The 15185-nt window shown below is 53.5% G+C and overlaps 5 protein-coding genes across 5 annotated transcripts; 1 reads left to right on the top strand and 4 right to left on the bottom strand.

Moving 5' to 3' along the window:
* Positions 1-80: 80 nt before the first annotated feature.
* Positions 81-1412, bottom strand: BJX68DRAFT_274752 (uncharacterized protein; the record flags this gene model as incomplete). The annotated part of the gene is made up of 3 exons (XM_071047720.1): positions 1220-1412; positions 630-1115; positions 81-559 (listed from the first exon to the last, which is right to left on the bottom strand). The coding sequence occupies exons 1-3, from the start codon at positions 1284-1286 to the stop codon at positions 81-83; spliced, it is 1032 nt and encodes a 343-aa protein (XP_070900923.1). The 5' UTR covers positions 1287-1412.
* A 369-nt stretch (positions 1413-1781) lies between these two features.
* Positions 1782-3772, top strand: BJX68DRAFT_265024 (Zn(II)2Cys6 transcription factor; the record flags this gene model as incomplete). Its single annotated transcript, XM_071045130.1, has 5 exons — positions 1782-2698; positions 2771-2867; positions 2918-3207; positions 3301-3623; positions 3714-3772. The coding sequence occupies 5 exons, from the start codon at positions 1782-1784 to the stop codon at positions 3770-3772; spliced, it is 1686 nt and encodes a 561-aa protein (XP_070900922.1).
* A 733-nt stretch (positions 3773-4505) lies between these two features.
* BJX68DRAFT_233182 (uncharacterized protein) lies at positions 4506-5004 on the bottom strand. The gene is made up of 2 exons (XM_071039598.1): positions 4829-5004; positions 4506-4772 (listed from the first exon to the last, which is right to left on the bottom strand). The coding sequence occupies exons 1-2, from the start codon at positions 4985-4987 to the stop codon at positions 4551-4553; spliced, it is 381 nt and encodes a 126-aa protein (XP_070900921.1). The 5' UTR covers positions 4988-5004; the 3' UTR covers positions 4506-4550.
* A 447-nt stretch (positions 5005-5451) lies between these two features.
* Positions 5452-7030, bottom strand: BJX68DRAFT_233181 (uncharacterized protein). Its single transcript, XM_071039597.1, has one exon. It carries the CDS (start codon positions 6997-6999, stop codon positions 5743-5745), a length of 1257 nt encoding a protein of 418 aa, XP_070900920.1. The 5' UTR covers positions 7000-7030; the 3' UTR covers positions 5452-5742.
* A 2143-nt stretch (positions 7031-9173) lies between these two features.
* BJX68DRAFT_254171 (cytochrome P450) lies at positions 9174-12308 on the bottom strand (the record flags this gene model as incomplete). Its single annotated transcript, XM_071042851.1, has 7 exons — positions 9174-9205; positions 9275-9354; positions 9522-10593; positions 10664-10802; positions 10862-10951; positions 11152-11842; positions 11923-12308. The coding sequence occupies 7 exons, from the start codon at positions 12306-12308 to the stop codon at positions 9174-9176; spliced, it is 2490 nt and encodes an 829-aa protein (XP_070900919.1).
* Between the last annotated feature and the right edge of the window lie 2877 nt (positions 12309-15185).

The following is a 15185-nucleotide window of genomic DNA, read 5'->3' as shown; positions in this document are numbered from 1 at the left end:
GTTACTAGAGAGGAATACTAGAGTAGAGAGTTGTCATTGCATAGAATCACACACTATATCAAATACAACATCCTCACCCCTCAAACTGTAGACTTGGCTCTGAAATCATGAATATCCTTCAACACAGCCCTCGCCCTCCCATCATACCCCTTGGCCCTCATCCACTCCTCCAAACTCCTGATCCTCCCCGGATAAACCCGATCCAGCAGCGCCATATCCCGCGTCGCCCCCTTGCCCTCCCCCCAGTACCGCCACCAGGCCGAAAAATTCTCGCGCCAGGAGACAAACGCCTCGTCGCGCGGGACGGTGAGCGGCACGGTCCAGTTAGAGTATGCGCCCGGGTACGGTTCGGCCTTGGGGAGGTACTCGTCGAGCGGGATGCGTTTGTGGATTCCCGGTTTGCCGGTCACGCGGGTGAAGGTTTCGGCGATTTCGGCAAAGGTGACTTGGTCGGTTGCGACTTCGAGGTTCAGGCCGGCGGCCTGGTCCGGGTTGTCGAAGAGCCAGAGGCTGTAGGCGCCCACGTCGTCCAGGGCGATGAGGGGGATTTTGCCGTCGGCTAGTGGGGTATATGGTCATCAGCCAACATGATCACATCAAGAAAGTAAGAACCTTGGAGGTATGCTGACCAGCCGGATTCTCCCAGACAAATCCCACCCCGCGCTCCTCGGGAACAAACAGCCCATCAAAAAGCATATCCATGTACGGCCCCGTCGTCAGCAGTGACGTCTTCATGCCCCCCGCCTGCCCATGGCCGAGGATGAAATCGCCCACCCGCCCCTTTGCATCATTGTGGTTTCGATACCGCTCATCCCAGCCGGCCTTGCGGAGCGCAAAGTCCGAGTTTGCAAAGACATAGTGCTGCACGCCCTCGTGCCGCGCAATCTCGTACGCGCGGATGCCGTAGAAGAGCTCGTTTTTTTCTCCGATCGTGAAGCCGTCGAAATTCACCCAGGCGCCGTAGACGCCGCGCAGGGCCGCGTGCAGGTCCGCTTGGTTTTCCTGGCTGCCTTGGAGGAAGGTTACGTTGGGGAGCGCGGCGAGGGCTTGCGCCTGCGGGGAGGAGGGGTTGCGGGTGAGGACGCGGACGGCGTACCGGGTGCTTGTTGCGAGGGCTGTGGGTGTACATACGTTAGTAGGGCACGTTGTTCAAGGGAGTGATTCAGGGAGAGGGTTGGATTAGAGGCTGAGGCTGGGCTAGGGTTGGGGTGTTGCGTACCCTTGACGACTGGGCTGCCCTGGGCGCCTGTTCCTCCAATGACTAGAATGAGCTTTCTGTCCGACATGGCGATACTATGGAGATATAAGCTGTATCTCTGTTGTTGAGACCATTCTACTCTCAACCATATACATCTTATATATCTGATCTCTACCGCGGTTGCCAGTAGGATTTGTCATGTCAGGCAATTTGTAATAGCTGAATCGGAGGACTACTGGATTATCCATAAATCCAAATGCAACAGTGTAAGGACAGCATGATGGTTTTCATGTTTCGATGATCCAACAATCACCACGAGGTGGGTTGCGGGAGTGCGGGAATTGGCGGACATTGCGGGAATTCTGCGGGCATTTGGGGTCTTGGTTAGCAATACTATTCAAATATGAATTAATAAGCCTGGACAACCCCCGCAAGTCCCGGAATCACTCCAAAAACCTCCACAGGCCGCGCAGACCCGCAGAGACTCTAAGTTTCATTCATCAGGCAGCTGCCCTCCAGCCGAGATTCTTCCTGGCCCATCTGCTTCCCGATAGTTCTACGTAGCGGCCAGTATCGACCAATAATGTCGACCCTTGCAACAGGCTCTTGCTTTCCCTGCCGCCGTAGTAAGCGCCGTTGCGACAAGCGCATGCCCGCATGCCAACTGTGCCTCCGCAAAGGCTCAAAGTGCGCTTATCCGCAGCGACGCGGACAACGATTCGCATCACCGATCGAGAATACTCCCGGAATCGAATGGACCATTGGTGCTGATGCGCGCACAGCGCCCATTCATGTTTCGGCGAGCGGCCACAACGGCATCACGTTGCGCTCCTCCTCGCAGTCACCCTTAATCCCCTCTTCATTCGCGAGAGCTACGGCGATTGGCTTCCTCGCACCTAGCCTCTTCCGTGAAGCTTCTCTGGACATCCCGCGCCTTGACCTGGATATCCCCCCCGAAATCGCCGTGCACCTGGGTGATCGCCAGCAGATGCGGGAGACGACGGCCGAGTTCTTCCAGCTGACACGGTCGTGGATGTCGATCGTCAGTCCCCGGCGGCATCTGGCCGCCTTGCTGAATCCGCTGTCCCCGACTCGGCGCCCGTCTGCGCTGCTGGCGCTGTGCATGAAGCTTTGCTGCCTGCCAGTTTCGCGGCGGGATGATGGGGATGGCGATGGGGATGGCGATGGGGATGGTGATGCGGAGAGGACTTTACTGTATCGACTGATCAAACGGTTCTACGCCGAGGTCGAGAGCACAGAGGGGTTGTGTCTTCAGGTCCTGCAGGCTGCAGTGCTGATTGCCGTCTTTGAAATTGGTGACGCGATCTATCCCGCTGCGTATCTGACTGTTGGGGCATGTGCCCGGTATGGGATCGCCATGGGCCTCGACAAGGTCAATAAAGATAGGATGGGTGGGGGTATTAGGAGTACGGACGCAGCCTCGTGGATGGACATTGAGGAGAGGCGGAGGGTCTGGTGGGGAGTTTTGATCCTGGACCGGTTGGTCTTTTCTCAATGACCTCTCTTCCTATGCCATCAAGGGTTTATCACGGTTAACTAACTGAAATACAGATTCCTTAATATCGCAAACCCCACTCGAAGCCTCGCGACCGAAGACCCCGCCTTTGAAGACTTTCTTCCAGTAGACGATGAAAAGTTCTATGACGCGGTCAGCGCATCGCTTATTCGATCAACCTGCCCATATCTAATAGTACCTAGACAGCACTTCCAGAGGACGCAAATATCATATCCCAAGCATTCACATACAAAATCGGCCAGTTCCGACGGCTCGCTCAGGCAACTTACCTGATAAGCCAAGTCCTTGTAACCATACGGTCGAGTCCCATCGCACCCAACACCCACAGCCACAGCCACGCCAATACTAGTATCAGTCGGCCCATGGACACGGCGCAGCTATGCCGGACCCTCGACGCCCTAGTCCGCGCCAACGAAGTCGAAGCCACAATTGGTAAACTGGCGTTTTGCTGCCAGAGCCTTGTTTCGTTCAGGTAGGTTTGTCCCTCACAAGACCCCCCCCCTAAAAAAAAAGTAAAACATAATAAAAGAAAAATCGATCGATAATGATATTTCACAATGACCAGCGGCATCCTCCTCCTCCAGGGACACCACTGGACCCAAGTGGCCATCCAATGCACCGAGGACGCAGAACGCCATACCTTCAGCGAAACCCGTAACGCCTTCGACACGCTCTACCGGATCGCCCTTTTCCTCAAGCAGGGATCCGAGACCCAGCTCCCCCTCCTCCTCCGGGGCCAGTGTACGTTTTTCCTCGCGAGCGTGGTGTACCACGCATCGTCGGCGCTTATGACGATTGGGAGGGGGGATCCGTCCGCGGAGGTTCGGGAGAAGATTGAGGCGTTCCGGTGGTTGTTGGAGTTTCTTGGGGAGAGGTGGCCGCTTTCTGGTAATGCTCTGGGTTCTCTTTTTACTCCCGTTTCCCTTTGAGGGGGCGGGGACAGTTTATGGGAGTGGAATCTAATAACTGGATCTATAGGTGTTTATCTGAGTATTCTCGAGGCGAAAGAGGCTCTCCTCGCAGCTGAAGCAATGTGATTAGGAGTGCAAGGGAGGGGGGCATTATTGTGGATATAACAGAGAAAACGCAAATGCTTTTGTTTACCAGGAGTACGACGGGCAAAATGCATACCATTCTTCTATGTGTTTGTGTGTCGTCTACTCCTATACATACCTCTTCTTTCTCTGACCCCTCCGCCCTCCAGCACCGCGCCTGAACTCATCTAGACCTCCTCCTAGTCATTTTCTTTTTTTCTTTTTTTCCCCCATATTCCTCTTGGCTACCTTAAATGGGTGAAATCCCCTGGTTTGCATATACAGTGTGATGCCATAAGACAGCCATTGGAGCTAGGGTAAAAGTTCCAGTAGGAGCTCTCGCGCTGAATTTGCTATCTTGGGTGCTAGCCAAGCTGCGAAGATTGGAAACAGATGCGGAACGTGCAGACACGAGGGAGGGCAGGCGCACTATATGTTGGATAAATCAAAAAGCGACTTCATTGATTCAGTGCATGTAAGAGCGCCCTGGCTGAGATGCCCGCTGAGATAGAAGCCCTTGTATACTCATGTCGGCCGTGACACCCAAATTACTCAAGACATTGTTTCTTTTTGATGAGTACTACATTTACCCAGTCCTCTTAATCTGATAGATGGTTACTTTTCAAATAATTCTTAGGACATATTTTAATCCTGCCATGTTCGCATCGCATAGTGAGTTAGAAACAATCTTATACAAACAATACAGGCCTTCCTAGGTGAATCAGCATATTTCAACGCCAGCGTCCAGACTCCAGAACTCGAAATCCATCCTCCCGGTCCTTTAATCCAGCTGACCAAGATCAGAAGCCGCAGGTGCATGATATTTCCCGTCCATCGCCGAGCGGACCCCCGGGCTCGTCACGTCCATGTTCAGCAGAATGTGTACAGTCGTTCGACGCCGGGTTGGAAGCCCCATTCTCGGTCTGTGGGCCAGTACCTGCGGTGTTGCCATCCGGGCAGGCTCTTTGATGCCCAAGTCCTTTGGTGTCGGTGTGCGGTCACGCTGCGACGAATAATGTAAGCATATCATCTAGAAACTCGCTTTTGGTGGGGGGATACATCTAATCTCGGGTTATCCTTCCCACCAGAGGTGACTGCATTATTCACGTCCCGCACAAACTCCCTTGGAAGCTCGTGCGTAAGATCGGAAAGCGTCCGACGACCTGCGCGCTGCGCCCAGACCCCAACTACAAACTTGCGCAGGGTCGAAGTAGACATTGACGTTGACGTTGACGTTGTGGTCGTCGGAGGAGGAGGACTTGTTGACTCCATGTACGCAAACCGGACAGCACTGCACGAAGCCAAGCGCTCAGGATCGGCATTCATCTCCACCTCACAGCGCGACATGGCCAGCTGCTGCAACTGCGGAACGAGGAACCGCGCGGCAAGTGTCCAAACGCGGAATAAGTGGAGGATGAGGTCCGGTTCGGCGCCACTGCTATTGCCATCTTTGGCGCTACCGTGACCGTTATCATTTTTTAGGCTGATGTCGAGTGTGCCTGTGTACGCCCAGCGGATGAAATCGGCAAAGGCGCCCGGGTCGTCGTTGGGGAAGCGGAGCTCCTCGGTGAGCGGGTTGTGGAATCAGTCCGCGAGGCGGTCGTTGAAGTATGGGTAGCAGTCGCAGAGGAGCTCGAGGTGGACGTCAAAGGGGGTGTCGGAGGGTCCGACGGTGAGGTTGAGGATTCCACCTGCGAGGGTGCTGGAGAGGATAGTATGATCAGCGCTTTGATTGCGGGTGATATATGGTCGGCCAGGTCCATACGCTTTTCCTAGGTCTTTTGGCGGCATTGCTGTAACGGCTAGAATTGATTGAGGCTGTCAATGGGCTGTGAGAGATGCCGATTGAAGTACAAGTGTCCATATCGTCATTCGCGAGGGATAGAGTTGGAGGGCCCAACTTTATACTTCAACCCCACGTGACCACTGCAATTCCCGTCTGTCGTCTAGTCTAGTGTCTTTGTTCTATCATATCATACTTTATCCCCCAGGATTCGGTCGCTGATCTCCTGTTGCAGCCAGTCCTTCCACCCCTGATCCGCAAGAATCGATCTCACACGAGCCTCGAGCCACTCTGTATTCCCCCAGAAGCCCCACGATGCCTGGAACCTGCACCAATCTACTAGTGCCGTTTCCCAGTGTCGCTTAAATGTTTCCCATGGGTAAAACTCGCCTCCATCATCTTGAAGGAGGCTCATGCGGTAGTAGTCCAAAAGGTCCTTCTCCCCATTACCCATCTCCAGTTGCTCAGACAGAGGTCCGTCGCCTTCAACAAGCATATGCAACGGTACCGAGCAAGTAAACAGCTTGGCGAGGTCACAAACTCCCAATCCGAGACCGACATACTGGAAATCAAAAAAGGCCACTTCATCCCCGTTTTCTGTGGTAAACAGGTTCTCAGACTTGACGTCACCATGGATATACGACTCAATTGGCCTCCCGCATGGCGTCAGAAACACCGCCGCCATCTCGGCTACAGATAGTCCAGACCCCTCCAAAGGCCTGCACAGAGCATCCGTCCACTCCGAGTACGTATCCTCCACAAGCGAAGCATATTCGCTCCGCCTCGTCGCAAGGTACGTATACCCGCCATTCAACCACAACGCACCTTCAACCTCTGCACCATCACCCCTCCTCTTCGCCTCCTCCAGCGGCGGCAAAACACACTCCTCCAAAGAATCCGGTAACAAACCCCAAGACCGTCCATGAAACCCCGCCAACCAGTCCAACGCCCCACGCACTTGCACCTTGCTAAGCACACTCCTCTTCCCGCCCGCAACGGGGTACTTGGGCCGGAGGTCAACCATGATCGTCGCCATGAGACCCTCAAGTTCCTCTTCCCCCTCTTCCCCATCCATATCCCGCGTGGACGCGAGACACTTGGCGACGGCGATGTCGTCGCCTAGCAGCGGGACAACGTCGCTGTAAAAGAACTGCTCCACTTCGTAGCTTAGCATCTTCCGGAGATGCCCCTCATCTTCACTCCCTCCGCTGTTCCGTAGCGGCGAGATATATTTCAAGATGAGCGGGTATGTGCTTCCCTCCTTTCCAGACTCAACCCCGCACAGCGCGTCGAGATGCGCCGCTGCTTCGTCGGTCCTTGCGCGCGCGGTTATCGCGCAGATCTTGCCGTAGCCCGCCCAGAGGGTTTGGAGGGTTTTGCATGAGACGAGGTCGAGCGCGTGCCATGAGAGCATTATGCTTGCGACGCGGTCGGGTGTGGGCGCCATGGTTGCTGACTCGTCTTTATGTTCTGTCGACTTGACTGTTGAGGTTGGATCAAGGATGAGGGGATTCTCGTCGGTGGGGATGCGATCTGCCGCTAAGCCTTTTTCGGACGCATGTGTGAGGATCCACATGGATCTATGTATAGCACAACTGAAGAAAGCCCTAATGCTCCAGGGCTCTCTATAGCATTTTTCAGTCCAAGGGCATCCTGCTAAAGATTGTTTTGTACTTTGTATCCCCCACTCGTATTAATCTTCCTTCTCCCGTGCCCACCGGCCTCGCAACCTAGCATCGGTCAATAATCTCGACGGAGACCGTGGTGGCCGCACCTTTAATGTGTAAAGTTCCAACCTAAACTTCCGTAAGAGATCTCACTACGCCTGGCCACTAGCCGGCGTCAGATCCAAGTAACAAGAGATGACTATTCTGGAAGGTGTTGGCTGGGGCCGCCGCTCCTTCCTTACCGAGCAAGATTTGACAGACAGGGAAGGCGCGACCTGGGAACCACGGGGTCGAGAGATGCACCTTCCTGGTTTGTAATAGGAAGGGACGACCAACCAGATAGGGATAGGGGGAGATACGACCGTGGTTTGTTCCTTCCTTGGGTATCATGTCGCCACAACTAAGTAGGGAAGAAGCGGCCTACCTCCCGCGGAGGGGTTAGGATATACCTTACTGCATTTGAAGGGCAAAGAGAACAGTCAAGATACCTGTTCCTCGTCTAACTTGCCAACTGACTTGCTTCATCAGAAACTAGCGATTGAGAGGGTATGAACTTGGAAATATGGACCTATATATTGCTTTTCGTATCAAGGCTGATCTAGATGTGACAAGCAAGGCGTGACTCTGCCTTGCACTAACATTGCGTCTTTCAAAGCAAGGAATGACTGCACCATGATCAAGAGGCCGGTAGCTCCTTCTTTAATCTTCATCGCAATCTCAGACGGAAAGGGGCGCCTCTGTGTTCGATCGCGCCTTCAGTGTCTTATTTGGCAGCTGTACGAGGAAGGAGCGACCACCGGCGTGGTCTTCGTCCCTTCCTGCTCCGATTTAAGCAGGCGCCGCAGTTGCCCGGGGCCCCTTGGAGGGGTGCACCTTCCTTATTTGTTTTCTTTATCAAAAGAAAGAGCTACTCAAAACTCACTGAAACGGAAGGTGTGATCAGGTTTACAGTTTCCTGCACCTGGAACTAATGCCTTCTAGAACGGGGATTGTCTCGAGGCCAGACCACTTCTTCTTGCCGTATGAGGGTTGATATATGGCCGGAGTGGCCCGTGTCCGATTCCCCTATGCATGGGGGAGAATAAACAGGGGAAACGATCAGTATTCACGTCCAGAGTTCAATCTTTTCCGATATAAACAGCTCATCTCCGTTACCCCCGGCTGGGTCGTGCCTTCCATATCAATTACTTTGGTGCATAAGGAAGCACAACACGGCGCTCAGCGGTCCGGGTCGTTTTTTCCCTTGCTGTTTATGCTGTTAGCCGCGCCGCTCCTCCCCTGCTTGACTGGGTAAGTGTACGAGGCAGGCGCGCCCTGAAAGGGGTTAGGTCGCGCCTTCCTTATGAAAGTCACCAACTGTTCAAGGAAGGTGTGACTCTCAATTGTTCCTTCCTCTTACGAATCAGGAAGAGTACGCCTCCCGTGGCTGGTCGCTCCTTCTGTGTTCAACCTGACAACTGTACGGGGAAGGTGCGGCCACCAACCGCTCCTTCCTGTTACGTATCAGGAAAGGACGGATCCAAGGCCCAAGTTGCACCTTCCCTGCCATTTACTGAATCTACTTTCTGCTATGTACGAAAGTAGCTACCCATCGTTTGACCGACTACGCACCTCTGCGCCGTTTCATTTCTTCGATTCGGGAAAGCCTAGGATCACGGCGAGGTCGCTCGTTCCCTGTCGCTTTGAGTTCGACATACATGAAAATACATGAAAAGGCCTCACTGGATTATTTGATCCATAGAAACTACCGGCAATGGTGGTCCTGCTAGATATAGATTGGTCATAGCCCTTCCTAGTATACCTGATGGGCTGTTAGACCACAAAGGCGGTAGGGCGCCTACGCGATTAGACACAGATATACGATGCTCGCAGCTATCAGTTCCATCTTGATATTAGGCACTTGTGTATTATGGATCTTGATTAACGATTGATTGAAACGATAACCCTCTACTAACTAGATCAAACCTCCACCAGGCACCTCTTCCCCTTGGGCGAGAGCAGGAAATGCAGCGTCTGCTCCATATCTGCGTCGCTCATGTTCTCTTTCGTCGAGACAGTAGCTGTCGGAAAAGCACGGAAGAACGAGGCCGTTGCAAGGCGCAGTTCCATGCGTGCTAGGTGGATTCCGACGCAGTCTGTGAGACACATAGTTAGTTAGGGCTCGCCAACAGGAGGTATTGTGTGCGTGGGCATACTGCGCGATCCAGCACCGAATGGCATAAACGCGTCCTTCATCTCTTTGCTGGGGGATTCCCAGCGGGAGGGGTCGAATCTGGTTACATAGTTAGCTTGGCTAGTATACTGATCATGGTGAGGGTCTTGCCTCTCGGGATCCTCAAAGATCTCAGCATCTCTATGCAGCGAGTACAACTGCGTCGTGACCGTCGCTCCACCAGGCAGCCAGTACCCAGCGAGCGTACTCCCCTTCTCAGGGACAACGCGAGGCAAAGCCGACGGGACAGCTGGATACAGCCGCAGCGCCTCGCTAATAACCTGATTGAGATAGGGCAGCTCCCTCAGCTCGGAATCCGAAAGCTCCTTCTCCGTACCTCCAAGGCTCTCCTCAAGCTCAGCCACAAGCTTCCTCTGGATATTCTCATCCCTAAGCACCGACCAGACAAGATACGTCAACGTATTCGCCGTGGTATCACTCCCCGCAATAATAAACGACTGCGCATCGTTTCGAATCTCCCGATCACTCAGACACTCCTCTCCATTCTTCTGACTTTCTCTCTGGCTCGCCCCATAAAGCTTCGTAAAAAGCGTCGGCTTCCTCCCCGCCTCATCAGGGTTCAGCGCCAAGTGCGCCTTGTACCGCTCAACGCTCTGCATCGCATAGCTAACAATCCGATCCGTGCTCTCGACAACCTCCCTGAAGATCGACAGGGGCAGGATCCCCGCAACCGCCATGACGAACGGAAACGTCGCGCGGATCCCGCCAATCTTCGCGACGGTCTCCAGGTCCGCGATGTACTGGTTCTTCGTCCCAATCTCCAGCATCCGGAACGAATCGCCGAAACTCAATTCGCCGATGATGTCCGTCGCCATGAAGAAGAACCACTTGTAGATGTCTGCGACGCCGCGGCGGGAAGAGGCTTCGCTGCGGATTTTCTCGATGGCCAGGTCGATGCGCGAGCGGACGAGCGGTTCCATGACACTCCGTAAATTCGAGTCCGAGAGTGGGGATGACAACAGTCGGCGGTGGCGGCGATGGTACTCTGGGTCCGTCGTTGAGAAGACGCTCTCGCCGTCTTTGCGGTTCAGGAGGCGGTACCAGGGGGCCTTGAGGAAGGGGCTTGCGATGCGGTGGATTTCGCGCGCTGCGGGGATGTCGCTTATGTCGATTTCGGTGGGGGAGACGCGGACGAGGGGTCCTAAATAATTGTTAGCATACACTGCTTCATGTCTCTATGTATATAAGGTGTGAAGAGGGTAGATTGCTACCGTATTTCTCATGCAGAGCGTGGACGTATCGCGGGCGCTGGCCGAGGACGGTGTAGTATTTCAGAACCAGGTCGGTCCATTTTGTGATTCGGGGCCCCGGGAGCGAGGAGAGAGGGTTCTTTCGGACGCGTTGGGCGAGCTGCGTTTGTTAGGTGAAGGTCATTGAATCTGCATGTGGTTCGGGGTTAGGGTTGGTACCGTCAGAAAGTACGCGAAGCCCAGGATGATCAGAAACGAGGGCAGATTACCCATGATGAAGCTTGGCTGCATAGTTGCGGTGGGGATTCTCTAGTGTCTTGAGAATTCTAGGGATGTCTAGGTACATTTTTATCAAGTAGAAAATCGCCGAAACAAAAAACGCCGAGTCTTGATGTCAACGCCGGATTGGGACAGAGAGAGTGCAGTGCAACCACGCCGCAAATACCACCTCAACCCCGTCCAGTGCACGAAAAGAACTCAATCTAGAACTACTCCATCTTGGATACTACATTCCAATCCTCAATCCTCTGCTGCAACAACTGCGCCTCAAACGGCGCCTCCCTCAGCACCTTCCTCAACTCCTCCACAGCCTTCTCCATCCCCTCCTCCCTCTCCCTCGAACTCGCAGACAACGGGCTCGCCCCCTTCCTCGCAGCCTCAGCCTTCACCTTCGCGTATTCATCTATAATCCCCTTGGCCTTACTCACCCGATACCAAAACGCCTCGGTATCAACCAAATACCCCGTCTGATCAACAGGGACCTCCCACCGCTCCGGCGTCCGCTCAATAATATCCAGCCACCGCTCCATATGCGGCCAGCGCTGCTCGCCTAATCCAGGAAAATGCACGAGATAATTTCCACGTTCCCCCTCATATGCATGAGCCCACTCGTACGCGTTTATCCAGGTGCGCGGGAGGTATGTGACGTTGTCGCGGTACTTGCTCCCGTTGAGGACGCGCTCCATGGAGGATTGGTCGACTTGGATGTCGAGGTCGACGGAGGGGTTGTAGGCTGGGAAGGCGAGGGTTTCGGCTAGGAGGTTTATGCTCCAGGGGTGGACTCGTAGGAAGAAGATTCCGGTGTTTAGGCCCTTGTGGTCTTTTGTTGCGATCAGGTGGATGTCGCCGAGGTCATTGGGCGGGAGGAAGATTTCCAGGGGAATTGCGGGGTTCAGGACGGCGGAGTCGGCATCTACCCACCTGTCAATTGTCAGCTTCGCCTTTCCATCCTTTTTTTTATAGCAAGCATCAAGGAAGCTGAGGGGAGTGCCATCACATACATCAACCACTCGACCCTCTCCCCGTCCGCATACCCCTTGCTCAATTCCCGAATAACACGCTCAAGCAAATAGACTGGTTTATTCCAGAACCCTTCCGAGATATCGCTCCTCAGCACCTCCATCCCATAGCCCCATCTCTCTGCGTGTCTTCGATGGCTCTGCAGCGCGCGCTCATACAGCGAGTTCTTCTTTCCGTAGAGCATGGAGACCTTTGTTATTTGACGGGTGCTTGGGAGCGAGAGGGAGGTTGTTTTGCGATGCGGGAGCCATTCTCCTGGATTCGTGGATTGGCGTCCGTAGAGCGTGTTGAGGTAAAGGAGGACGAGGAGGAGGGGGGAGAGGGTTAGGAGGGTGAGCAGGCGGAGGCGCCGGGAGGGGGCGATCATCGTCGATATCGCGGTGGTCGACTCGAACTTTGGCGAGGGGAAAAAAGTCATCTCATGTTCGCTTTTTGCATGTTGGATATGAGGAAAGCTGGCCCTGTCGTTTATTGATGTCTATCTTGATCGGTCGGGTTGATGTCGGGTGCTCCGAGTTAGGGCTCGCCGCATCCGGATCGCCGGGTGCGGAAATGCCACGCGCAGGTACCACGACGATGTAACTGGGGGTCCATGGTATATCTTGGACGACGCTAAATCCAAGGCCTTGGAGTTATTTCTTGATTAACCTCTTTCTAAAGAGTGGATGGATTACGTGTGTGGCGCGTCGAGCAGTCCCTGAACCAGATCGGTAGACGATTTCTTGGCCAGCTCACCAACATTCCACGACTCGAACTCATACTTTGAAGGTGCATTTCATTGATTCCCTTATCTACATCCCTTGTTGGTCTTCATAAGATTAATGTTCGTGTCCTTGTACTCCTCGCTCGACCCCAATCGCCTCAACCACCAGCCAGTCAACACCCCTCGAAACAAAAATAGGCGACTAGTTACATCAAAGCTTCCAACCATACATCCATGGATCCAAGGCCATTCCCCTAGATACTCCTCGTGCCCCAGCCGGCCCTTCTTGCAAGTCGTGCAGCAGACAATAGGTAAGGCCCCTTACTTGGGCTAGTAGTCACCATAAATGCGCGACGGTGCAGTTATTCGCAGCTCCCTCTATGGCAGTACTACTCGACTGCTATAGGATTGCCGTTCGCATGAGAAGTTTCACAATAGAAGCCGGGTTTGTTCAAGGACTTGACTCCTTCGCATTGTACGTAGATCGTGGGATACTCAAATAGTAGAGCCTTAACCTCCAAATTCGGTATAATTGATGAGCGAAACAAGCTCGGTATAAGGGAATTGGCCGAGTTACCGTCTCTCTTGAACGCCCATGCGGCAAGCCCATTAATTATTGTTTCCTCCGTCGTGAAGTGTCTGTATGCTGCACTGGAGCCGGAAGGAAGGTGGTTGTTTGATGTACCCAGCTGATCTATGCTCGTCAATGCAGCAGGAAATTGACCCGCTCTTTTTCCGGAACTCAAAGGTAACGGCTGATCCTAGACTATATGGACGTCTTTGGGGCCTTCTTTTTCTTACCGAACTTTGCAATAGAGGTGGTACGGACGACACTCGCTCTCATTGAGTATCCTGGCCGGCCTCCACAACAGCCCAATGGTTGTTGCAAGGGTCGAAAACTGAGGGAGACATAGCATATACTTCGTTGTGTTGATGGAGGCCGGGTTATATTCTTGGCGGAAGTCGGTCCATGATCTCTCCCGACTTTCAGAGCCTCTATCCAATTAATACCGCACCTGTTCCTCTTTGTTTGCGTACAAGGCCCGCTTGAGATTTCTTGTGCCCTTTGCTCGAAGCTATAACGACCTCTGCAATACGCCTGACGGGACTCTTCGAGCGCTTCCTGGCCAAGATACTCCTCAGGCCTAACTCGCCCCAGCGTGCCATGACAGCTCCCCTACCCAGCTCTAATAGCGTGACGCAGATTTGAACCCGTGGGGCCTTATTGGTTCTTTAGCGATAAGGAATTTCGGTTCGTCTGGTGCTGCTCAGAGTACCCCTTACCCAGTGAGATATTTTGATAGGGAGTGGTTGGATCCCATAGCATGTAATGAAGTCCATATACTAGCCAGGAATGCCACGCACACCGGCGGAGATCGTAGCCATGTGCATTCTAGGGACAAGCCCAGAACCAGACCTAAAGGGGAAAAGAGCCCTCGGCTCTTATCCTGCTGGCGGAATTAGACATAGCACCGTGGACAATGATTTCAATTGGTAGCGTCGTGCCCATTCTGCTAGTAGTGATAGAAACACCTATTTTCGAAAATAGTTCTCTGGTATGCAATTACTGAACAGGATCCTCTGGCTCCATGGAAAGATCTGGTTTGCAAAGGACAAGGCTCAATCTGCCTAGGCCGTTGTACATCAATGTTTGATCAAGTCTGGGTCCGCTGATCCAAGAAGCGCTTGGTGCATGGATCTTAGCCAGCACCACATCCCTACCTCGCTTGTAACCCAGCCTTGAATAGAATTGTGGATCCTGGTTGGCATGATAACTAGTCGCAGAGCCTGTGTGTTTGAGTTGAAATAATTTTGTTTTTCTAGAGCACCATGTCTCGCGCTCCTCTCAACTGAGGGAGACGACCCCCCCGGCCCGCCACAGTGTGGCCATGTTCGCTAACCTTATTGCACTAGGCTCCGACCGGCATTTGCAGGCAAGCTTTTAGTTGTTCCGCAGTGCCTGGTTGAACGAGTCAGCGACCAACTGCCCCAAAGAGCGCTCGGAAGGTTATAACCGAAAGGGCGTCAGTGGGGGTGGATGTATGCGAGAGGATCTCCCAAGTGTCAAGTCGACTGACCGGAAGATAGAGGGCATGAACTGAACCCAATCATAAAGGCTCTTTGGATACTGGACAGCCATGGTTAATGGGCCCTAATAGCTTCAGTAATATAAGAATGTGTAACTGCAGTAGCCAAAGCCAGACCCCGCCCCTGTCTCGGGAACCCAGAAGAAGTTCACGGCCTAATAGGGTTAGGATTCAAGGTGTTTGGGACTAGTCAGCTCTGTTCATCTAGCTTCCGACAGCCAAAGACGCAGATGTGGTTGGATGTGGGCTGTGAGCTCAAACCGTGTGAACTGATTGTCATTAGGGCCCTCGGCGTATTGTCTCCACCATAGCACCACAGTCATGACCAAGTCAAGGGCGAGATTATCGGAACCTGGCTTATGATATCAAATGCAGTAGTCCGCTTCACCCGACTACGCGGTTCGTACCCCATACAGCCTACAGCTGAGCAGCTGGGTATGGGTATCCGCGCACC

Source organism: Aspergillus pseudodeflectus, assembly GCF_044049435.1.
Source record: "Aspergillus pseudodeflectus strain CBS 756.74 chromosome Unknown BJX68scaffold_13, whole genome shotgun sequence".
NCBI lineage: Eukaryota > Fungi > Ascomycota > Eurotiomycetes > Eurotiales > Aspergillaceae > Aspergillus > Aspergillus pseudodeflectus.
The sequence above is the reverse complement of the archived record's forward strand: the minus strand, read 5'-3'. Positions and strand labels throughout refer to the sequence as shown.